The 24,757-nt window shown below is 59.3% G+C and overlaps 1 protein-coding gene across 3 annotated transcripts in view; it reads left to right on the top strand.

The window, feature by feature from the left end:
• BRF1 (BRF1 RNA polymerase III transcription initiation factor subunit) overlaps nucleotides 1-24,757 on the top strand; it is a 58,983-nt gene that overhangs the window by 6,312 nt on the left and 27,914 nt on the right. For all 3 annotated transcript variants that reach the window (XM_053889914.1, XM_053889916.1, XM_053889915.1), the window contains exons 2-3: nucleotides 1,057-1,137; nucleotides 14,005-14,178. In XM_053889914.1, the coding sequence (XP_053745889.1) occupies nucleotides 1,057-1,137; nucleotides 14,005-14,178 (255 nt within the window). The remainder of the gene's footprint in view (nucleotides 1-1,056; nucleotides 1,138-14,004; nucleotides 14,179-24,757) is intronic.

The raw sequence follows: 24,757 nt of genomic DNA, 5'->3' as shown, positions 1-24,757 counted from the left end.
AGGTGTGCCGGAGGTCACGCTTACTCTGCTCTGCCTGTGTGGTGCCTGCCCGCGGGCGACCCGAGGTCCCTGCTGGCCCCAGGAGGGGGGCCACATGCTTCCCTGGGGGCCTGCTCCCAGACTTCAGGGATCTGGGTGCCCAGGTCCCTGCCACTTCTGAGTTTCCCTGTCGCTTCCCCTGTGTCTCGGTCCCTCCAGCACACCCTGTGTCATGTGGCTGAGCGTGGGAGATGTCCCCTAGCTGCAGAGGCCTCTAATCCTTTGGTGTCACACGCGTTGGCCTGCAGGATGGGCAGCATTTCCCTGCTTGTTCGTGGCTTCCTGAGCACTCCCTCTGTGGCAGCGGCAGCGGGGTTTCTAGGTCTAGCACACAATCCAGACCTCTGCCTGGCTGTTGTCACGGGGTGACAGGGCAGAAGTCCCAGCCCCAGTGTCTGCAGAGCAGAGAGTGCGGGACTTCCTGGGACATCTGAGCCTTGCTGGGAGATGCAGGGCAGGGTGCCCGCAGGCCTGGCTACGGCCACCTTCGGGGTGGGCTCTCTAGGCTGCCATTCTGGGGGTGGGCAGCACACAGGGGGCCAGAGGTGTGAGCGCCTCCTGTAGACCAGGTGGCTCAGAGGCTCTGGGCCGCATAGGGCGTGGCCCGGGACGTGGCCCGTACCCTCCGGAAGCCCACAGTCCTGTGGGGAGATGGACGCACTAGCCAGTGGTCACTGTGCAGGTGTAGCTCCTGTGAACAGGCTGGCCCAGAGCATGCAGAGGGCCGAGGGGAGAGCTGTAGTTCGGAGGTGAGCTGTGCTCTCTCTGGCCGCCATGTGGCAGTGGTCTGGAACGTGCTTAGAGAGTGCCGGTGGCCGTGGTCCACCTGCCGCGGCTCCGGGTCGAGGCCGCAACCCCGTTGGCACGGCAGAGGGAGAGGCCCCGATCGTGGCTGCCTCGCGCTGTGAATGCTGGTCCCCCTGGATCCTGGCTCCAGAGACGCCCCATGCAGGGAAGGTCTGTCGGTGTGGATCTTTTTTGCCAGGTTTTGACTAATCAGGCTGGTTGTTTTTCTAGGTGCTGGCAAAACCCCGACCCTGGGCGGCGGCTTCCACGTGAACCTGGGGAAGGAGTCGAGAGCACAGACCCTGCAGAACGGTATTTCCTGTGGCGGGGGGGGGGGGCTCTGGAGGAGGGAAGGTGTCGGGGGTGGATGGAGGTGGGGTGGAGGGCAAGAGCGGGCGGCCTGCGGTGGCCCCTGGCTAGCACCTTCAGCACCGTGCTGAATAGAAGTGTCTTTTTCCTGATTCCAGGGGAAAGTGTCCAGTCTCGCAGCGCTGAGGGTGCTTTGAGCTGAGGTCAGCTCAGGCAGGGACACGTTCTGCCAGCACTTCTCAGACATGTGCTTGAGGACACTCTCGGGAGTGATCGTGTGTCCCCTTGCTCTGTGGTCTTAAAGGCATACCTCAGAGACACCTCAGGGTCTGCTCCAGACCGCCACAATACAGTGAACATCACAACTCTTTGTAACGGGTTTCCCAGCGCACGTAGAAATTACATCTGCACATTATTCTAGTCTCGGTCTCAAGGATACACTAGCATTAGGTCTAAAAAGTCAGTGTTTATACCCCAATTTAAAAATACTCTGTTGCTAAAAAAGTGCTAACCGTCATCTGAGCTCTCAGTCAGTCATCTTTTTGCTGGTGGAGGGCCTGCCTCGATGGTACTGGCTGCTGACCTGGCAGGCGGTGGGTGGAGGCTGGGGAGGCCGTGGGGACTTCGGAAAGCGAGACGACAATGAAGTCTGCCGCAGGGATGGACTCTCGGTCGTGAGCAACTTCTCTGCAGCCTGCGATGCTCTCTGATGGCATTTGACCCACAGTAGAACTTCTTTGAAAATGGGAGCCCAGCCTCTCAAACCCTGCAGCCGCGATATCCGCAAGTTGATGTGATCGTCTGCGTCCTCTGTTGTCGTGTCAACGATCTTCACGTCATCTCCGCCAGCAATGGATTCCGTGTCAAGAGTCCACGTCCTTTGCTCGCCCGTCAGAAGCAACGCCTCATCCTTTCTAGTTCGATCATGAGATTGTAGCGTCTCCAGGCCTCCTTTCCAGTTCTGGTTGTCTTGCTGTGCCCACCACGTCTGCAGTGACTTCCTCCCCTGGAGTTTGGAACCCCTCACGGTCACTCACGAGGGCTGGAATCAACTTCCTCCAGACCCCTGTTGGTATTCTGAGCCCTTCCCATGAGCCGCATGAGCCATTAATGTTCTGGGTTTTTAAAATGTTTACTTAGAGAGTGTGAGTAGGGGAGGAGCAGAGAGACAGGGGGACAGAGGATCTGAAGCGAGCTCTGCGCTGACAGCAGTGAGTCCGACGTGGGGCTCGAACTCATGAACCACGAGATCATGACCTTGGCCGAAATCAGGCGCTCGACCAACTGAGCCACCCAGGTGCCCCAAACCATGAATATTTTTAATAGCATCCAGAGTGGTGAATACTTTCCAGAAGGTTTTCAATGTACTTTCCCCAGATCTGTCAAGAGGAATCACCGTCTATGGCAGTTACAGCCTTCCAACATGCATTTCTTTTTTTTTTTTAATTTTTTTTAATGTTTATTTACTTTTGAGAGAGAGAGAGAGATACAATGTGCAAGCAGGGGAGGGGCAGAGAGAGAGGGAGACACAGAATCCGAGGCAGGCTCCAGGCTCCGAGCTGTCGGCACAGAGCCCGACGCGGGGCTCGAACCCACGGACTGCGAGATCATGACCTGAGCCGAAGTCGGACACTTAACGGACCGAGCCACCCGGGCCCTGACGTGCATTTCTTAAGTAACAAGACCTGAAAGTCAAAGCGTCTCCTCGATCCACGGGCTGCAGGACGGATGCTGTGCTATCAGTGATGGACACAACGTTGCTCTCTCTGTCCGTCTCCATCAGAGCTCTCGGGCGCCCGGGTGCTTTGTCCACGGGCAGTAACGTTTTGGAAGAAATCTTTTTCTGAGCAGCAGGTCTCCACAGCGGGCTTCAGATCTTCAATAAACCGTGTTGTGAACAGACGTGCTGCCGTCCGGGCTTCGTGTGCCGTCGATAGGGCGCGGGCGGAACACAGGGTAACTTCAAGGGCCCCAGGGTTTCCAGGACGCTACGCGAACCCTGGCCTCCGCTTCAAGTCCGCGGCTGCCTTGACCCCAGCAGGACGGTCAGCCTGTCCTCTGAAGCCCTGACGCCAGGCGTTGACCTTGCTTCCGAGCTGTGGAAGTCCTCGATGGCGTCCGCTCCCTAGAGAAGGCTGTTTCGTCTACACTGACGGTCTGTTGCTTAGCGGGGCCACCTTCGTTCACGATCCTCGCTCGGGCTCCGGACAGCTTGCCGCGGCTTCTGCATCGTCAGCGCTCGCGGCCTCACCTCGCGCTTGTGTGTTAGGACACGGCTTCTTTCCTTAAGCCTCTCGAACCCGCCTTTGCCAACCTCAGACGTTTCCGCTGCAGCCTTCTCCCCTCTCGGCCGTCAGAGAACGGAAGAGTCCGGGCCCTGCTCCGGATGAGGCTTCGGCTTCAGGGATCACCGTTGGGGCTGGTTTGAGCTTCTACGTAGACCACTCAAACTTTCTCCGCCTCGGCAGTGAGGCTGCCTCCCTTTCTTATCACACGTGTGCTCACTGGAGGGGAACTTTTAATTTCCTTCAAGAACTTTCCCGCTGCGTTCGCAGCTCGGCTCGCGGTTTGACGCAAGAGGCCAAGCTTTCGGCCCGTCTCGGCTTCCAACGTGCCGTCCTCGCTCAGCGGCCTCATTTCTAGCTTTGGCGGTGAGAGACACACGACTCTTTTACCTGCACACTTAGAGGCCACCGTAGGGTTAGTAGTTGGCCTGATGTCAATACTGTTGGTCTCAGGGGCCAGGGAAGCCCGAGCAGAGGGAGGGAGACGGGGGAGCGGCCGGTGGGGGGGTGTCGGTGCGCACACGACGTTTATCAAGGCCGCCGTCTTACACGGGTGGGGTTCATGGAGGCCCGAAACGGTTACAACGGTAACATTGAAGATCGCCGGCCACAGATCACCGTAACAGATAAAACAATCGTGAAAAAGCTTGAAGTATCGGGAGAATCACCAAAATGTGACACAGAGACACCAAGTGAGCAGATGCTGCTGGAGACACGGCACAGTCTTGCCGGGGGCCTTCTGTTCGTAAACACCGCGTCTGCGAAGTGCCGACAAGGCGTGCCCGTGCCCGTGCCGGGAGGGCAGGCTGCGCGGCGTGGGGGGTCCCAGCTGCAGCCCGCCGTCTGCTGCGCCGCATCACACTCAAGGACCCATGTCCCCTGTGGGTGGGTGTGGCCAGCATCACACGTGCCACCGTCGCCATCACCGGCCGCGGCGCCCGACCGCCAGGAGGGCAGTTCGTGGGCTTGGAATGATTGCGTCACGGGATGCTCTTACATTTCTTTCGTGCTTTTTTCTCCGATGCCATGGGTTTATTATTAGCATCGTTAGTTTTTATCAGAGATCATACCGTGCGTAGGACCTGTCCCTTGACTCGGTCGGTGGCCACTTGTCCTGTGGTCGGGACAGCGCCAGGGGCTCCTTTCACAACGGAGGGTCAGGCCACCCCCTGGTGCTGGCCCAGCTCCGCCCCTTCACTGTGGCCGGTGCCGTCACGTGGTGGTGTTCTGTGTGCCGACACGTGGTGGTGTTCTGTGTGCCGACGTCAAGGTGGACCCGAGTGAAGGGAGGCGGTCACACAGACTTGTGCTTGCAGCAAAATCGGAAACTAACAGGACAGAAATAATCCATCTTATTGAAGATAGTTACCCTTGGTTAAGTAAGAAATCAGCACAACTTGCAGAACCCTCAGAGCGGGGCCACAGCGAGGTCTGAGGCCAAGGCATCTGGGGGAGCGCTGGGCGGCCCTAGGGGCCGGGCCTTTCCTCGGGGCTCTTGCCTGCGGAAAGCAGCCTGCGCCGGGCGCCTGCACAGGGCCCGCCGACCCTCCGCCCACCTGGGCAGGCGTCCCCTCCCGCCACCGTCGGCATCCGGTCTTTGCTCGGGCGGGGGCTGTGGGGGACAGGGAGGCCGGCGGGCCCAGCCCCCGGTTCCGCTGCTTTTGCTTGGCCCTTGGGGCCTGGCCGTGAGGCTGCACTGGGTTGACCTCCTGTCCTCGGAGATCTTTCTTTGCTCTCTGCCCTGGTGAGTTTATGGCAATTTTATTTCCTCCTGTCCTTTTCCGTAGCTCCTGGGGGAGGCGGAAAGGGCAGACCCCAGCAGGCTTTCCGGACGTTGTCTGAGAGGTGCGGCCGGTACACTTCTGATGTGCTGGGGCTGCCCCCGCCTCGCGCTTCGTGGTCCGTATTTCACTTCCGAAATTCCCGTTACCGCTGCCTGCTGCTTCCCGCGTGGCTTATCTGTCTGCTCCTTCTCGTGTCCCTCACCTCCCCCGGCCCTGGTTTGGAAGTGCTGTGCTGACCCCTCCGTCCTGGTGCCCTGGGGCGTGTGCGACCGTCCCCCACCCAGCCGTGGGTCTGGGTGCAGTCTGGGCGTGTGGCTTCAGCCCCCACGGTGGTTGCCGATCCGTTGGCCCTGATGAGAAAACAGGAAAATTGGAAAATGGGCTGAGACGGCTCCCAGCAGCGCCCTGCTCGTTCTTTACGCTCACGTAGTTTGCCGGCTCCTGGCACCCCTCCTGGGTGGCCCTGGTGCCCACACCTTTCCAGGGTCCGTCTCTGGTTTTGTTGGGAACGCACCCAGGTTGTGCTTAGCAGGTTAGCCACCTCCTCTGGGCTGTGTTGGGGGGCTGAGCAGGACGCAGGGGTGTGATGTCACCAGCATGGGAAGGTTGCTGCCACTCTGAGTTTTGATCTCTCTCGTCATCTCTCCTAACCGGCCCCTTGTGGGTTTTCCCTCCGTCTCTGGACTTCGGAGGCACCACCGGGCTGGAGCGTTTTTCGTTGACTTGAGAGCCCTTTTATTTGGGAGCTGTTTCTATTCTATTCTTTTTGTGTCTGTTTTTCTTGGTGTAACATATGCATAGTCAGGTGCATAAAACGTACTGACCTTACGTGAACTGCTTTGTAAACTTACACAGATCAGATGTGCCTCACGGATCAAGGTAGAACATGCTTCTTTTTAAAAGAAAAGTTTTTTTTTTTTTAATGTTTATTTTTGAGAGAGAGAGAAGGAGCATGAGCAGGGGAGGGGCAGAGAGAGAGAGAGACAGAATCAGAAGCAGGCTCCAGGCTCCGAGCTGTCAGCACAGAGCCCGACACAGGACTCGAACCCACAGATCATGAGATCACGACCTGAGCCGAAATCAAGAGTCGGACACTCAACCAGCTGAGCCACCCGAGCGCCCTGAACATACTTGAACCCCAGAAAGCTCCTTGCTGTCTGTTGGATTTATGTGTTTTTCTGCTGCAGATGATTGGGATCCTGGAAAACGCCCTTTCTTGTGCACATCAGTACTTTGTTTTGGGCCGTTGGGACTTCGCTGTATGAATACAGCACAGTTTGTTCACCCACTTTTCCTGTCGGTGGGTGTTTGGGGTTTCCTTTCTGGCTGCTGTACGTGAGCTGCCGGGCACCTCCTTGCACTCCGTCCTCTGGTCGACGCCCCTTGGGGGTGTGCTTGTGAGTGGGGTTTCTGGGGCCGCAGGTGTGCGCTCACGATCGGTAGATGCGCCGGAGGCTTTCCAGCATGGTTGTGCCGCGTCACCCTCCCGGCTGCAACCACGCGGGAGCACAGGGGCCGTGTCCGCACTCGGTGCCGCTGCTTTGCTGACTCCGGTCTTTCTGCTGGGTGTGTGCTTTCGTTTGCTGTGCCTGGTGAGTGGCTGCGTGGAACACCTTCGTGTGTGCTTTTTGGCCATTCAGAGATCCCTCTTTTGTGAGGTTTTTTAAAAAATCTGAGTTATCATTTTCTTACTGCTTTGTAGATGTTTTGATACGTTCTGCATTTGAGCCCTTGGTTGGAGGTGCACATTCTGAATCCTTTTCCCAGCTGGTGACTTGTCTTTTCACTTAAGTCTCAACATTGTTTCTGGATGAGTAGAAATTTCTTAATGAAGTCCCAACATGTTGCCTTTTTTACGGTTGGGGGTTTTGTGACTGAAGACATTCTTGTCTACCCTGAGATCTGCAGACACTCTCTTGTGTTTTCACCTAGAAGCTTTGTTGTTTTGTATTTCACAGGTAGGTTTGGGATTTCCCTCGGATCAATTTTGTATCTATGGTGTGAGGTAGGGGTTGAGGCTTACATTTTTCAATGTGGACGTATAATTGTCCCATTCGCCAATAAGACCGTCCTTTCCGAAACCAGGGTGCCGAACTGGTCCATTCGTCACAAGTCAAGTGACTGTGTAGGGATAAGTCCATTCGAAAGTCCCGTGCTGGTGCCACACTGTCTTGACAGCCGTGGTGTCCTTGTAGAAGTCCCACAGTGTAGCTTTCCGGCACTGCCCCTCTTCAGGATGGTCTCAGCCCTTCTAGCTCCTTTGTGTGGCAGAGTAAATGTTAGAATCGGCTTGTCGGTTTCCACAGGAAAACTTGCCCAGACTGTGGTTGGGATTACCTGGACGCTGTAGATCAGTCACTCATGAAATCTGGTCATGCATAGCTGCTTCTTGGTTAACAGTCGCGTGATGTGTGATAGTCATTTGCTACTTCTCTCTTCCCCATCTGTACGCCATCGTTTGTTTCCAGGGCTTTGTTACCCATTATTGCCGTGTGGCCGCTCTCCCTGGGGTGATGTTGGGCAGAGTGGTGACCGTGCATGTTCCTGTCTGTCTCCTGACCTTGGTGTGATGGTGACCACCAGCTTGTTGTCAGGAAGAATCACGTTAGCATTTTGTCACATGCTCCTTTGCATTTGGTGCAATGATTGTATGCGTTTTCTATTTGTTTTGTTAACGTGATGAAGTACACTGAGTTTGTGAGGTTAAACGCACCTTGCCCCTCTGGCCAAGACCCTGCAGGATCGCGCTGCATTGTTCCTTGCTCTCTGCAAAGGCTCCTGTGTGACCTACCAGTGTCTTCTTAAGCATGTGGGAATGGGAAGTCCTCTGGGCCTTGACCTTTCTTTGTGAGAGGTTTTAATTATGCTTAAAGATTAAAGATGCATCTTCTTGATTGGGACTACTTTTCGTAGGGTTTTAGTGGGACCAGTTATCTTCCTGCTCTTTCTTGTCGGTTTTGGTAAGATGTCCATGGGGTGCCTGGGTGGCTCAGTCGGTTGAGCGTCCGACTTCGGCTCAGGTCACGATCTCGCGGTCCGGGAGTTCGAGCCCCGCGTCGGGCTCTGTGCTGACTGCTCAGAGCCTGGAGCCCGTTTCGGATTCTGTGTCTCCCTCTCTCTCTGACCCTCCCCCGTTCATGCTCTGTCTCTCTCTGTTGCAAAAATAAATAAATGTTAAAAAAACATTAAAAAAAAAAAAAAAAAGATGTCCTTCTCGACTTGTCTTCGAGTAACTCAGACTCAGACTGTCCTGAGACTCATTTGCAACACCCTCCCCCTGTGCCCCTGGGTCTCCTGATTTGGGAGGACGGCCTGTCTTCATTCCTGGCCTTGGTCATCTAGGCTTTCTCCCTTTTTTCTTAACTGCATTCATCTCTCCAGAGCCTCGGTGTGGGGTCATCTGTCCTGTTTGTGTGTCTCTTGCTTGATCGGAGCCTTCTCTCCATTGTCTCCTCCCTTTTACATCTTCTGTTCAGTCCCTTGTTCCTTTTTAGTTTTTTGACTTGGGAGCTGTGGCCACTGTTTCAGGCTTTTCTTTTTCTTTTTCTTTTTCTTTTTCTTTTTCTTTTTCTTTTTCTTTTTCTTTTTTGATATTTGTAATTACAGCTGTTCATTGCTGCAAGCTTTGCTCCATCTAGAACCCGCAAATTTAGAGACTGCTATTTCTCCTTTCTGTTGTTTTGTTTTTTTTAGTTTTTTTTTAATGTTTATTGGTTTTTTTTGCAAGAGGCAGAGAGCAGGAGTGGGGGAGGCGGGGAGAAAGGGGGACAGAGGATCCGAAGCAGGCTCTGCACTGACAGCAGCGAGCTTGATGTGGGGCTTGAACTCACAAAATCTGAGATCATGACCTGAGCCAAAGCCAGATGCTTAACTGACTGAGCCACCCAGACATCCCATGAGGTTTATTTCTTTTTATTTTTAGAGAGAGAGAGAGAGCACAAGTACAAGCAGGGGAGGGGCAGAGAGAGAGGCTGAGAGAGAATTCCAAAGCAGGCTCCACACTGTCAGCACAGAGCCTGACGCGGGGCTCGAACTCACGAACCGTGAGATCATGACCTGAGCCGAAATCAAGAGTCAGATGCTTAGCTGACTGAGCCACCCAGGCGCCCCCTCTGGGTTTTTTTTTTTTTTTTTTTTTTTTTAATTCTTTTTAAATGACCTCTGGTCTCCCAGCAGAGTTGCAGAGACAGCCCCGAGTGTGCCCGCATGGCTGCCCTAATTCGGACATCTTGCTTGGCCTGGCTGTGGGGCTGACCCTTGTCCCTGGTCTCCTCCTCTGTGTGACCATTTCTCCCAGCTAGACGCACCTGGAGAGTGCTGGCCTGTTGTAGAAGCCGCCGGGGTTGGAGCTGGCTGTGGGTTTGGGGTGACTCTGCAGAGGCGGCCCCCCTGTCCTTGCCCCACGCCAGGTGTACCTGGCCTCCCGTGACTGGGCGCTGGCCATCGGGGCCCCGAGGCTGCCAGGTTCCTCCCTCTCCTGTCCTGTGCTCCGTAGAGATCAGTCCCGAGGGCCACGCAGCGCCTGGCGGGGCTGCAGGGAGATGACATCCCGCTGCCCCCGCAACACTTGCTGTCCGCTGGCCTCCTGCACCGCCCGCTGGGCCCCTCCCTCAGCTCTGTGCCTGCCGGACTGCTGTCCTCCTGGTGGGGTCCGTTGTCCTCGTGCCGCGTCCTTGTTCTTCCTGATGATCCCTCCCGCAGGAGCCCACCCCCTGTCTGGAGGGAGAGGCCTCTCGAGCCAGCTGCGAGCCCCCTCCCCACCCCGACCCCCGCCGGCGGCCGCTCTTCCTCCACTCCCGAGCTCACTGTCGAGGTCTTTATCTGCGTCCACACGGCTCCCAGTTAATTTTGAGTTTGAAAAAAAGTTTAGTGATCGGTTTTTAATTTCCCAGGGCTGTGTCTTTCTTTTAATCTTTTAACTTTTGTAGGGAGCGTGTGCGCGTGCACGTGGGGAAGGGGCGGAGGGAGGGAGGGAGAATCCCAAGCAGGCTCCGTGCTGTCGGTGCTGAGCCTGACGAGGGGCTCGATCCCACAGCTCCGGGATCATGACCTGAGCCGAAATCGAGGGTCAGATGCTCAACTCTCTGCGCTCCACTGGGAGGACCGAGATCTTTGTAATATTGGAGGAGGCCGTGGGCTTCACAGGCCTTCTTCCGTTACCGGTCGGCTTGTGGAGCTTGGGGTTTCCTCTCCCTTTTGTTGCCGTTTTCCACAGAGGTCAGTGATCGCTAGGGTCCGCTCTAGCCCACACACGCAAGTCTGAGGCTGAGCCCTTCGCCTCTGTGGCCGCGCAGGCCTCTGGCAGCCCCCGGCAGCCCGGATCCGGTCACAGGAGTCGGTGTGACCCCCGTCCCCGCGGCACCGGCCTGACCTTGGGGCCCGGCTGGCATCGTGGAAGTCCTCCTGGCCTTGGGGGTTGGGAGGTGGAGGCACCCTGTGGATGGAAGGTGTGCGGATTCTTGAGCCGTTCGGAGTCAGACCCTTCCTCCCGCACATTCTCCGGGGCGCTGGCCCCGGCCCTGCCCTGTGTTCGTGTTCCTGCCCTCCTGGCCGTTGGCGTGGGCCGGGAAGGATGCCGTCCCGCCCCCGGCTTGAATGGAAACGCGGGCCTTGTCTCACAAAATGCCAAAATTTTGAAGGCACCTGTGTGCTAGTGTGTTTCCTTTTTTAAAAAACTTTTATTTGGGGAGAGGGCAGAGAGAGAGAGAGAGAGACAGAGAAGGTGAGAGAGAGAATCCCGACAAGGGGCTTGATCCCGTGGCCCTGGGACCATGACCTGAGCCGAAGTCCGAAGCTCACCTGACCGAGCCCCCCGGGCGCCCCAGGTGTGTTTACTTTTAGCATTCGTTTATTGGGAGGAAGCCTAAAGGGAAGAAGCTGTGGTTCGTTGATCAGGAATCGGTTGTACGCAAGTTTATGCTTACCGGCATCGTTGTGTCTTTGTGCTTGTGTCCCTGCGTCATGTGACTTCTCAGTCTGCCGTGGTGCTGGCTGACCTCGCATGAATTAAAAACTCATTGCGGGGGTGGGCGGGGCGGGGTGAGTGGGGAGTGACTGCTAATGAGGACAGGGTTTCTTTTAGGATGATGAATTGTGAAGATGCCAGAACCGTCGAATCATACTTCGGTGGGAAGATATTACAGTGTGTGAATTATGTGCAATGAAGCTGCGATAAGATAACGTATCACAGTAGTTCTGTGCCCCCAAGCCGGCAGGGAGTCCCCTCCTGCCCGCTCTGTTCTGAGAGCACACCCCCCCACCCCCCCCAAGCCCCACAGAGCCGGCAGGTGGGGCCCCTGCTGCTCTGTGTTGTCCCAGCGGCTCTCCTCGCCTCCGGGCTTGCTGGGCTGAGCGCGAGCCTGCCGATGGGGGGTGGCGCTAGGCCCTGCTGCCCTTCTGTCCAGTCAGGGCCGTGGCCCTGGGGACAGTGGCCCTGATCCCGTGTCGGTTCAGCCGGAATGGAGGGCTCCAGGCAGGGCGGGGGGTGTGCCACCGGGAGGGCGTGCTGACCGTCGGGTCCCCCTGCTGCCAGATCACATGCCGGATGCCAGCTTCTCGGGGCGCCGGCTCCCCGGGTGCCTGCCTGTGGCTGGCGGTCGCCGTCAGCAGCATGCCTAGGGTGGGCGGGCCGGACCGTGAGCCACGCAGCCCTCGCCTTCCCCTTGCCAGACGGGGGGGGGGGGGGGGGGGGGGGGGGGGGGGGGGGGGGGGAGGGGGGCGGTCAGCACTTAGCTGTTCGTGGGTGAAGCACAAGTCCCTGGCTTCTCTCCTTGGCCCAGCTCAGGGTGGCCTTTGCCAGAAGAGTGGGTCTGGGGAGCCAGCGGGTGTTAGGTGGAGTGGGGAGTCTGTGTGGCGGCCGGGGTGGGTGGACAGCCCGCCACACTGCAGCTCTTGCTGTGTCCCTGCCACGGGCTCCGGCCACACGGCCCGCGATGACTTCTCCTGTGCCGGCACGGCACGTCTGCGTCCTCTCCCGCTGCTGCTGTAGCTCGTGGGATGTGCTCGTCCAGGAAGAGGGGTGTGTGTGGATTGTGTCCCAGACTGGCCGACGTCCCGGCCATCCCGTCACCTGGCAGCCCCCGGCCTCCCCGAATCTGCCTGCTGCTGCTCCCGCCCTTGCACGATGGCACACGGCAGGCCGGGGCAGCGACTGTTGGTGGACAGGCTGGCGGGGAGGCCAGCTGGCCCTGCTGGGGAGGCCGGGCAGGCACGAGCCAGCCTCCTGGCTGTCGGAGCAGGAGGCCAGTCCGGGGAACTCAGCTGTGGGACAGGGGTGTTCCCGTGGGGGCCCACGGCCAGCAGGCAGTCTCGTCTGTCCCTGTCAGGAAGCCGTGTCTGTGTGGAGCATGTCCCAGGGAGCAGCCCCAGGCTGGCCAGCCCACAAGCCCTTTGCTGCCACCCTGAGCACAGGGGCCTCGGGAGGAGCAACTGCTCAGGCTGCAGACCCTTGCTCTCCAGGCGCAGAGCGGTGACAGTCCTAGGGACTCTGGGAGAGTGGTGACAGTCCTAGGGACACTGGGAGAGAGGTGACAGTCCTAGGGACACTGGGAGAGCGGTGACAGTCCTAGGGACACTGGGAGAGAGGTGACAGTCCTAGGGACACTGGGAGAGCGGTGACAGTCCTAGGGACACTGGGAGAGAGGTGACAGTCCTAGGGACACTGGGAGAGCGGTGACAGTCCTAGGGACACTGGGAGAGAGGTGACAGTCCTAGGGACACTGGGAGAGCGGTGACAGTCCTAGGGACCCTGGGAGAGTGGTGACAGTCCTAGGGACCCTGGGAGAGAGGTGACAGTCCTAGGGACCCGAGAGTGCGGTGACAGTCCTAGGGACCCGGGAGTGCGGTGACAGTCCTAGGGACACTGGGAGAGCGGTGACAGTCCTAGGGACCTTGGGAGAGCGGTGACAGTCCTAGGGACCCGGGAGAGAGGTGACAGTCCTAGGGACACTGGGAGAGAGGTGACAGTCCTAGGGACCTTGGGAGAGCGGGTGACAGTCCTAGGGACCTTGGGAGAGTGGTGACAGCCCTAGGGACCCGGGGAGAGCGGTGACAGTCCTAGGGACCCTGGGAGAGCGGTGACAGTCCTAGGGACACTGGGAGAGCGGTGACAGTCCTAGGGACCTTGGGAGAGCGGTGACAGTCCTAGGGACCTTGGGAGAGTGGTGACAGTCCTAGGGACCCGGGAGAGAGGTGACAGTCCTAGGGACACTGGGAGAGCGGTGACAGTCCTAGGGACACTGGGAGAGAGGTGACAGTCCTAGGGACCTTGGGAGAGCGGGTGACAGTCCTAGGGACCTTGGGAGAGCGGTGACAGCCCTAGGGACCTGGGAGAGCAGTGACAGCCCTAGGGACCCTGGGAGAGCGGGTGACAGCCCTAGGGACCCTGGGAGAGAGGTGATAATCCTAGGGACCCTGGGAGAGTGGTGAACAGTCCTAGGGACCCTGGGACAGTGGTGACAGTCCTAGGGACCCGGGAGTGCGGTGACAGCCCTAGGGACCCGGGAGAGAGGTGACAGTCCTAGGGACCCGGGAGAGTGGTGAACAGTCCTAGGGACCCTGGGACAGTGGTGACAGTCCTAGGGACCCGGGAGTGCGGTGACAGCCCTAGGGACCCTGGGAGAGCGGTGACAGCCCTAGGGACCCGGGAGAGAGGTGACAGTCCTAGGGACCCTGGGGACTTCACACCCGCGCCCACATGTAAAGCTTGGAACCCGCAAAAAGCGAACTTAAAAACGTGGCAGGGAAAGGGTCGGTCTGTCCTGACCTTGGGAATCCGTGGTAACGTCTCTGTTGTACCCTAGGGAGGCGTCAGATCCATCACCTGGGGAACCAGCTGCAGCTGAACCAGCACTGCCTGGACACAGCCTTCAACTTCTTCAAGATGGCCGTGAGCAAGCACCTGACCCGCGGCCGGAAAATGGCCCACGTGATCGCGGCCTGCCTCTACCTGGTGTGCCGGACGGAAGGCACCCCGCGTATCCTTTGGTTTGGGGGCCTCTCGGAGGAACCCCGTCTCGGCGCTCTCTGGGTTGGCCTCCCTCCGTTGGGCTCAGCGGTTGCAGTTTCCCGGCGCATTTCGTGGAGGCACCCTAGTGGGTGAGCGCAGGCCTTCCTGGATCGAGGTGGCCTTCCGCCACTTGGGAGGGTAGGCGCCCGGCCCGTTGGCCCCCGGGGAGGACAGAGCGCACTCCGCCGTCAGGCCGGTGATCCGCCCCCTCGGGGAGGACGGCGGCGTGTTCTGTTACTGCACTGAGACCGACCCTGCAGACGCTCCTGCGTGCCCGGAACTCAGTGCGTCGCACGCCCTGGAAAGCCCTCCCGGGGCCGCTCGCCCCCACCCTGGCTGTCCGCCCTCCCTGCCTGCCTGTGTGTCTTTTCCACCATCACTCGGCTCCCTCGGCCCGTCCTGCGTGGGACCCCCGCTCCTGGTCCCGTGTCCTTGTTTCGAGATAGCACGTCCCCCAGCGGCTTCCTGCAGGTGGTCTCCCTTCTGCCTGTCCTCTCGGGGACGGCCCGGCGGGCTGCGGGTTGCACATCGGTCTCTGGAATGTGGACGGTGGTGCCCACCGCGCTCGGGCGCCCTGACCCTTGGCCCCGTGCGTGAGGCCGGTGTGCGGTCCCCTGGAGGGCTTAGCACCTCCTCATTGTTCTCTCTGAGCCGCGGACCCGGAGCCCCTGCCGCTCGCAGTTCCTTCCTTGGCGTCACCCTTGTTCCGGGGGTGGCCCACCGCCTACTTTCCGGCGTTCTCTTCCTTCGTTCCCGCTCACTTACTTTCCGCTTTCCCACCGGGCTCCTCTCGTGGCACGTGTGTCCCCAGTGGATTCCTGTCCGTCACAGCTGCCCTCACGGGCGGGGGGCCCCAGCCACGGCTCCCGTGAAGCAAGCATGGGCTGCTGGAAGGGTCGTGGCGTGCGTGGCTGGGCCTGTTGGCCGCCGTTCCGATCGGGCAACCCTCAGCACCGGAGTCTTTCACTGAAACGTCCTGAGGTCTTGGAAGGTTCTCATTCCAGCATACCACGTCGAAAGCACACGCATGCTCTGAGCGGGCACGGGTCTCGGGTTCCCAGCACAGCGCCCCGGCAGAAGATGGTGTAGGCGCCTCGCCTGCGTCCTACCCTGGCCCCCGTGCACCGAGCAGCGAGAGGCCCGGCCAGCCTAGCTCTGAGGAGGGCGGCACAGGGGCGGCGCGTGGAGCTCCAGTCGGGCTGGCTCTGCGTCTCCGGGAGTACGGAGCGCGGGGAGCAGGGCGAGGGTGTGCAGGCCAGGCTCCGGGATCCGTCCCTCCCCCACCGCCCCCACCTCCGGTCCCCGCCCCAGTCTGGCGAGCAGAGAGAGGCATCCTCAGAGGTGCTGGCCCGTGACCCCCAACGGGAGAGGCCACAGGGTCAGGGGGGCCGGTGGGAGGGCCGGTGGGGGCGGGGGCGGGGGCGGGCCGGGGTAGAGCCAGGAGAGCCTGGGGGGCGGGGGGAGGGCAGAGCTGGGGGGGGGGGGTACAGAGGCAGGAGAGCAGGGTGGGGGGCGGGCTGGGGCAGAGCCGGGACCAGGGGAGCCGGGGAGGGCCAGGACCAGGCTCCCTTGCTGTTGCCAGATCAGGTGTGACCTGCGTCCCTGTTTGTCACGCACGCATCCGCGGGAGCTGTTGCCGCCGCAGCGGGTGTTGAAGCCTGTGACATTTACCGGGTTCCAGCTGAGCTGCCAGCAGGCCTGTATGTGAGCGGCTGGCTTTGCGCCACGACTCCGGGTGTGCCCACGGAGGCTTCTGTCACTCGCGACCTGCCCCCACCCACAGGGGCCCCGGGTGGGAGGGACAGATGTGCGCAGATCGTCCCACGGCCGACCGCGCCCTGCACACGGCCGCCTGCAGACCTGTCTCCTCTGCCAGGCTCCAGACCCCTGGGGGCTGTTAGTGGCGGGTTTGGTTCGCAGGCCTGGGCTGGGTTTCCAGAGCCTGACTGCTGTGACTCCGGCCACCCTGTGTCCCCCTCCTCACGCCCAGCTGAGGACCGCGTTTCTTGCTTTAGAGGGCGGTGCAGTCGGAGACTCTCCCTTCTGCCACGGGCCCCCCAGCCCCCCTTTACCTGCTTCCCTCTGCCCCTCCCCCTGTGTGCCCAAGGGCAACCAAGGAGTTGAAAACATGTTTTTAAATAGCTCTTTTCTAGACGAGTTTTAGGTTCACAGTGCAGCTGAGGGGAAGGTACAGAGATTTCCCAAGTGCCCCCCGTCCTCCCCCAGAACGGACCCCCCCACCAGATAGTGCGTGGATGACACTGATGGACGCATCAGCACTCGGCGTCCGTGGCTTACCTTGGAGCTCACGCTTGCTGTGGTGCCTTCTGTGGGTTTGGGCAGACGTGTAGTGACACGTGTGTGTCACCGTGTAGCCTACAGGGAGCCCGTGGTCGAAAGGAGGCCTTGGGGTGGCTGGTTGGCACGTATCAGAGGGTGGCCGGCATCACCGGGCACCAGAAAGTCGCAGGTTCAAAGCCACGGTAGGCTGACGTGAAGAGGGCGGCCCGCCCCCGGTGTCTGTCGGCTAGCCAGGGGGCTTCGGGAACCCTGGGGACCGTCTGCCGGTGTCAGCTGACACGGAGCGCGTCCGCACCCTGGGGCCCAGCTGTCCTGCCCGGCTCGGTGTGCAGGTGCGTCCTGGGTGGAGGCCGGTAGCCTCCCCTCCTGGCTGCGTCCATTGTGGTGGGGCCTCTCTGTGGGCAGAGCTCTTACTGAGGGCCACCTTAACATCTTGTCCTTTATGGCTGATTTGTGCGCCTGTTTAAGAGGCCTTTGTCTGTTCCACATCGTGGAAATACCCTCCTGGTGTCCCTTCCCGAAGCTTTTGGTTTTATGTGTCCCCTTGGAGTTTGGGATTTCTGTGGGGCTGGCTTCACTGTGTTGTGTGTCGCGAGGAAAGGGTCGGGTTCCTCTCCACGGGGCGTCCGGCACGCGGCGCACGTGGGCCCGATGCTGGCGTCTCCGAGCCCTTCTCTGGTCCGCTTGCCTGTCCTGGGCCGACCCCGGGCTGCTAGAAGCTGCAGGTTTGGAACAGCCTGAGGACCCCGCGCGTGTCAGGAGGCCTCCGGCTCCAGCTGTCTCAGCGTCTGCGCTGTGTGTGGCCCTCCGTTCTTCTGCGTGAGTTTTTCAAGCAGCCTGTTTCTGTGAAAAGTCTTCTGGGATTTTCTGGGCTTTATGGATCAATTTGTGGGAGATTGAAGTTGACGTTCGTTTTAACAGTACTGAATCTTCCAGTCGATGAATACCCCTGTTTCTTCCAGTGTTTTGTACTTTCGGGGATGCTTTGTTATTTTTGAGGAGGAGGCCTTTCCTGTCCTTCGTTACATTTGTTCCCAAGTCTGTTTTGCGCTAACGTAGATGCTGTCTTGTGTGTGTACAAGTACAGTTGGGTTTGTATGCTTTAAAAAAAATGTTTTTTAATGTTTACTTATTTTTGAGAGAGAGACAGAGCGCGAGCCGGGGGGGGGGGGGGGCAGACAGAGAGAGGGAGACACAGAATGCGAAGCAGGCTCCAGGCTCCGAGCCGTCGGCACAGAGCCCGACGCGGGCCTCGAACTCACGGACCTGAGCTGAAGCCGGACGCCTAACCGACTGAGCCACCCAGGCGGCCTGTGTATATGGTTTTAAGTTTACTTATTTATTCAAGCAATCTCTACACCAGACCTGGGGCTCGAACTCATGACCCTGAGATCAAGAGCTGCGCGCTCTTCCAGCTGAGCCAGCCGGGCACCCTGAGATTTGTCTCTTGACATTATGTCCACGTCTACAGGATTCAGTTATTAATCTTACGAGTTGGCTGTTGGGATCTCTTGCCTTCTTAACCCACGCAGTTGTGTGTGCGGCACCTTTTCTTTCCTTCTATTTTTTTGGGGGGTTTGATTCACTATTTTTCTAGCTTCTTGAGACCGATGCGCAGGTTCTTGATTTTAGTCTTTTTTGTTTTTCCTGATAAGAGCCTTAGAGACTGTCCCTTCCCCTCCAGGCAGATTTTAATTACATGGCGCAGTCCTGACGTGTCATTCAGAGTTGTGTTGCCCGTTTTGACAATGGTTGGGGGTTTTCTCCTTACCTTGGGATTACCGGCTTGCAGCGTAACCGTGTGGTCCGAGGACGCTCACCGAGCGCTCCCCCGCTCCGGCGCTCCACGGTGTGTGCACAGCTCAGCGCACGGTCTGCTCTGGTGGGGGTGCGTGTGCGTTTCAAAAGAATGCGTGTCTGTGGTCGTTGCGTGCGTTGGCTGATTGTGTGCCTTGACTGCCTGCTCGTGTCTGCTCGTTCTGCGGGACAGTTACAGCCTCCCGCCGCCCCCGTGGGCTGGGCTGCGACTTTCCCCTTGACCCCGTCAACGCCCGTTGACGTGCCGGAGCTGCGTCGTGGGGAGGGCGAGACCCACCTCTGGGGGATGGGCCCTGGATGCCACGGGACGCCCGCCTGTTTCCTGAGCGCTTCTCCCCTCAGTTGCACCCGGTCTGATGTGCCGCAGGTGGACTCGCTCCCTTCTGCCTGGGGTTCGCGGGGTCGATTTCCATCTTAAAATTCACTCCTTCCTGATATGTTTAAGATGTGTCTCTTGTGAGCAATGTAGAATCCTGTGTTTTTCTCTGATTTTTTAATTCAGTTTTGAAATATTTTTTGTTGGAGAATTTCCTCCACTTACATTAAATGTGCTTATTGGTATATTTGCATTTAATTCCACTACTGGTTTTCTGTTTGCTACATTTGTTCTTTGTTGTTTTTTTCTCATGATGTCTTAGAGAAATCAAGTATTTTCTTACTCTCGTTTCCTTTATTTTGTAAATTTTTTTAATGTTTGTTTTTGAGAGAGAGCGAGAGACAGCAAGAGCGTTGATGCACGCACAAGTAGGGGAGGGGCAGAGACAGAGGGAGACCCAGAATCTGAAGCAGCTCCGGGCCGTGAGCTGTCAGCACAGAGCCTGACGTGGGACTTGAACCCACAAACCGTGAGATCGTGACGGGAGCCACAGTCAGCTGCCTAACCAACCGAGACCCCCAGGCGCCCCCATACTATTTTCCTCTAAACACCTTGTCCGTCATGCATGTGTTTGTCATTGTTTTGCCCGCTAGCCTAGGTTATGTGCCCCTGTGCCTCTGACTTCTCAGGTTCCACCTTAGACCAGGGTACCAGTACTCCCCAGGCACGTGGACTGGCCCAGGCGTCCCCGTGGCCACCGCTCCCACCGCTGCTGGAGGTTAGCGCTCATTCAGATTTCCCAGTTTTGACCGTTCCCTTCCTGTATTTCTCTGCATCATCTAGGACCATTTTCCTCCCATCTTAGGAACTCCACTCTTATTTTTAGTGTGTCCGCTGGAAGGAAGATTCTCTCTGCTGCTGTTTGTGTGAGACATCGTTGTTTTTATTTACTTCTTTTTTCAAATGTTTATTTAATTTTATTTTTATTAATTTTGAGAGAGAGTGAGCCGGAAGGGCGGGGTGGGTGTCTGGAGAGAGAGAATCCCAAGCAGGCTCTGCGCTGTCAGCACAGAGCCCAACACGGGCCTCGATCTCACCACCGTTGAGATCCTGACCTGAGCCCAGATGAAGAATCGGACGCTTACCCGGTTGAGCCCCCGGTGCCCCCAGAACATGTTTATTTTGAAAGCTGTTTGGGTAGCCTGTAGGTGTTTCCTGCGGCCCTCCCGGGTCATCCCTGCCCACCGCCGGTCAGGGCTGGTCACTGGTCTGCATCATCTTGTCTCTGTTTCTCAGGGCAGCCAGCCCGTCGTCCCTGCTTTTAGGGAGTATGTTTGTCCAGCCTAGTGTCCGTGGGGCATCTCTAGAATCGGTGGCATCATGTGTTTTGTGTGTCCCAGGGGGGTCTGAGGCCGCGTCCCATCCCAGCTGAGGTTCCCTTCATCCTCTCGTCCCGTCTGGTCTTGGGTCACATGCACATCTCACGTCCCACCTTGGGTTCTGCATCTTCCCTTCTGTTTTATATTTTTCTTCTTCTTCTCCTCTCTCGGTTTCAATCTGAGTGTTTTCAGTAACCTACCTTTGGATTCCCTCAACCCTTCCTTTGCTGTGTCTTACCGGGTATTAGACCCGTCTGGTAATTTCTTAATTTCAGTTACTGTTTCTCATTAGATTCTAAGTCTTTGGCGAAGTGGCCCATCTCTGTAGTTACACAAAGGTCTTTAGTAACTCCCATCAGTAGGACCATCGGTGGTTCTGGTTGTACTGGTTTGGGGTATTTGGTCATGCCTGTTCTCTTGTTTGGCAAGTTTTTATTAAACTGATAGATACTGTGTTTGAGAACTTGAGGGGCTGTGGGCAGTTGCCCCCTGAGGGGGTTTGCTGTCCTCGGAGGGGCGGGCAGTGTGGGGAGCAAGCCCTGCTCCAGCAGAGGCTGGTCGCCCGGGGCCCGACCGCCAGCCTCATTTGGTCGACCACCTCGCCGGGTGCTGCCTGCCCTTGGAAGTGCCCGGACTTAAAGTCCACCTTCCTCCAGGGGGCGCCGCGCTTTGTCCCGGGGCAGCTGGTCCCCTGAGCGGGAGCACGGACTGCTGGCGTGGCCCTCCTTCTTTTGAGGGTCTTCCCCACAGCGGGGCTCCCAGTTGCTCCCCTGCCTTTTATCTATTTTTCCGCTTGTTCCCCACCCCCAACCACCGCCTGCTTCCGAGCGCCGGGCCCCTGGGTGCGTTTGTCTCCAGCCTGTGGGCACGCCTTTCGACACTTAAGTCAGGGCCTGCTCCTTCCTTCCCTGGACTGTCCGTGGCTTTCCCCGTGGCACAGAATCCCTGTCCTCCGTGGCCAGCAGGCTGCAGCTTCCAGCTCCTGTCTCCCTCGCCCTCCCTGTCTTCCCAGCCACAGCAGCTCCTGGCTGCCACTCCCTGTGCCTCAGGTGTGCTGACCTCCTCGGAGCTCCCAATCACAGGTGCCGGCTGGCCTGCCACCAGCCAGTGGGGGAGCAGGTACCTCCCGCAGCACAGAGGTGGGCACGGTGCCTGAGTGCAGACCGCGTCCGGGGCCTGTGCTGCTCAGCCCCTCGCTGAGCCTGAGCCCTGGGCACATACAGGTGTGCTTGAACCAGGAGCTGCCAGCGCGGGACGGACCATCTCGGCATGGTTGGGGAGGGAGCCGAGACCTTTGGCCGGGGCCGGGGCGGGCTGGGGCGCGGGCCTGAGCTCTGCACCTCCCTGGCACTTGGGGGGGCAGGGCCGGCCTGGAATCCGGCCCTGGGCCCTTCCCACACCTCTTCCGGGCAGGCAGCTGGCACAGGCCGTGGCGTGGAGCTGGGAGGGTGGGCTGCGGGCACCTCCAGAGTGGGGGAATGTCCTGCAGAGTGACGATGACTGCCCGTGTCAATTATTTGAGGAGTCGTGTACATAAGGGAGAGCCCACCACAGGACGCCTCAGCCTCAGGCTCAGTGCGGGGGGAGCAGGGTCGGTGTGCGGGGACCGGGCGCTCAGAGCCCTGCAGGGCACTTCCGTCTTTACCGGGCACAACTCTTCAGTGGACGGGGTGTTGGGTGTTCCTGGTGGCCCTTGTCCTTCGTGGGGCGTGGCTGTGAGCTCCTGTCTAAGCAGGAGTGTGTCGGGCTCATAAATAATCGCCTGGGGAGAGATCAGTCAGGCCAGAGCCACCCTGCAGAAGGGGGTGTGGGTGGACGGGGGGGACAGGGGGTGCGTGCCGGGCAGGCCGGCCTCCGTGGGGCGGACGCGTCTGCTCCTGGTGCGGAGGGCGCCGCTGTCCCCGGGCCCCACCCCCCCCCCCCCACCCCGTCTGTCCCCGCCGGGGCCCGGGAGCTGCGGTGCCGGTTGGGAGCTCTGCTGCCTCGACCGTTCCCGCCACCGTGAGCTGGAAGTGCGGTGTCTGTGCACGCGCTCACACCTCCCGTTGGCCCGCATGCTGATGCCATTTTCCTCGTCTCTCTTTGGGCGCCCTGAGGAAACACTCCCACCTGAGGCCGTGTAGACAAACGTCATGGTCTTTTAACGGTTTGCTCTGCCGTCATTAAATCTCTGTAAACTTTCCCGCTTACTGAAAACGGGTCTGCGTGTAAATCGAGCCTCATCTGATTGTTCTTCCGGCACCGCGCACGCCAGCCAGGTGGTCCCCTGTCCCTCTCATGGTGGATCCGGACGCCGGGGCGTTGCTGGCCCAGCGTGGGCCGCCCCACCGTGGCACTGGAGCCCTCTGTACACGTCCTCAGAATCCTCTGTGGGGCCACGGGAGCGCCGGCGTTTTGGTCCGTGCGGACAGTGTTTGTGTTCGCACATCTCTTCGCAGGCCGACACCCCAAGCTGGTGCTCCCTGAGCGCAAGTGCCACCTAGCAGAGCATGTCAGGGACCAGGGGAGGCCGCCAGGCTCCAGGCCACCGGAAGGTCTGCTGACCTTTTATGATTCCAGCACCCGCGAAGGGGGGCTGGTGCCCCTGTGCCAGGAAGGTGGGGGGCGCCGCCCCGCAGGCGGTGCAGACACAGGCCCGCTGGCCGGCCAGATGAGACTTTCCAGAGCCACGGCACATCCCCACGTGCGCCTCAGCCGGGCGACCTGCTGTGGGCCGGGCCCCGAGGGCACTCACGAGGACAGCGTGGGCGCCCGTGTGGGGAAGCACGTTGTTCCCGCGGTCCTTGCTGCCCGGCCGCGCGTCCGCGTCTCCTCCGGTGTCACGAGGAGAGCAGCCGCGCCTCCTTGGCTGCGCCTGGAGTCCAGTCTCCTGTTTGAAACACACACACTCCCCCAGGGTTTGCTGCGGGGATCGCGCTGCTCGGCCCACGGCAGAGGGAGGTGCAGACGCCCGCCTGCCCCCACGCGCCCTTCGGCTGCCAACTCATTGACTGACCGGATCTCCGTGTTTGTCCGTGTTTCTTTTTTTCCCTCGGAGGGGAGATTGGCATAAAACAAAACGCTCGGGGGTTTTGACAGACGTACGTCTCTGCAGCAGGATGCAGGGCAACCTGGTCCCTTCTGGTCAGGCCCCCCCCCCCCCCCCCCCCCGCCGCCCCCGAGGCACCCACTGAGGATTCTCACGGGCTAATTCGGCTTGTTCCAGACGTCGGGTGAAGGCAAGGCCTCTTCTGTAAGGTTCTGTCGCTAGGCGAGCTTGTGGGCCTGTGCTGTGGCACACGCTCCGTGTGGGAGCGCCCGCCCCGCCACGGCTCTGCCGGGGGCGGTCGTCTGGGCTCTTCTGGCCGTTTGTACGAAGCCCTGTGTGGATGCGCATCCGCATGCTGTGAGCGAGAGCCTCGCCGGGAGGAGCCGGCCGGAGGCGGGCGCGGGGTCAGCCTTAGAGGAAGCCGGCCGGCCTCCCGCCATCGGGCCGTCCCGCTGCGCCCCAGCCCGCAGAGCGCGTGAGGCCGGCGTTGGGTGCTGTGGGGGGGCCCTTTGTTCGCCTTTCTCTTGCGAGGTCTTTCTCATGTGCTTATTGGCTCTTGGCTTCTCCCTGTGAAGTGTCTGTTCAAAACTTTTACTCCTCTTTTTGCCTTTGTTTTGTTATTACTTTGTAATAGATTTCGTTTTTCAGAGCGTTGTAGGTTAAGGAAAAATTGTGCAGAGTCCCCCGTGCGCCTCTGTCCCCTCCACCCCCACCCCTGCATTTCCCTGTCAACACCTGCGTTAGTGCGTAGACACCTGCGAAAGTCACGGCTGACGGCCCAGCGTCACGTCGTCCTTACCGCAGGCCCGCGCCTGACACCGGGGCTCGCTCCCGTCACGTGCTGTGGTGCCTTCCGTGGCTCTGACAGGTGTGCGGTCAGTGCCGCGTGTCCGCGACCGGGAACGTCACATGCAGTGGCTTCGCCGCCCCGGACGGCCCCTGTGCTCCACCTGTGCGCCCCTCCCCCACCCGGGCAACCTCCCACGCCTGCACCGTCTCTGGGGCTTTGCCTTTTCCGACCGTCACGGACCCGGAGTCTTGTGGTTCCCGCCTCTTGGCTCGGCTCATTTCTTGTGTCCTTTTTGGTGCCACGGGTCACCGCTCCCTCCCGTAGCTCGACTTCCTTTCCTCTCCCGGTCTCCCTTCCTCCCCGTTCTTCTTTGCTCCCGGCCTTCCCTGGTGTATCCCGCTTAAGGGTGTGCCTTCAGAGACCGAGAAACCCGGTGCCTTTTAGTCAAGGACCTTAAAGGTGGGGGCGGGATGTCTGGGACCTTGTGCAAAGCTGTGGCCTCGGGGAGCCCTTTCTTCTTGATGTGTTGGGCCCGGGGTTACCCTCCCGATGCCTGGTCTGGGCTCTGACTCAGCACGTGGGGATTTCTCGTCCTCACCTTCTCAGAGCCACAGCAGACCCGTGAGTGACATGGAGTTTCTCTTCTCTTGACGAGCCGCCCTACTCGGTGGCTTGTGTTTTGTGTTTTTGTGTACGTGTCCAGCTGAGTTTCATCACTTAGGACATAATCTGGTGACTCTTTAATCACCTGCTGAGAGTGAGCACAGGTCCCGTGCCAGAGTCTCCACAGCTGTCCCCTCTGGAGGTGCCTGCCAGCCACCAAGGGCGGGTGGCCCTCTGTCCACGTGTCTGTTCCCCAGGAGCCACGAGTCGTGGGGCAGAGGCCACACGTAGTGCCTGGGTGGCCGTCAGTAG

This window comes from Panthera pardus, unplaced genomic scaffold, assembly GCF_024362965.1.
Source record: "Panthera pardus isolate Hobbes unplaced genomic scaffold, ASM2436296v1 HiC_scaffold_24, whole genome shotgun sequence".
NCBI classification, from domain to species: domain Eukaryota; kingdom Metazoa; phylum Chordata; class Mammalia; order Carnivora; family Felidae; genus Panthera; species Panthera pardus.
The sequence above is the reverse complement of the archived record's forward strand: the minus strand, read 5'-3'. Positions and strand labels throughout refer to the sequence as shown.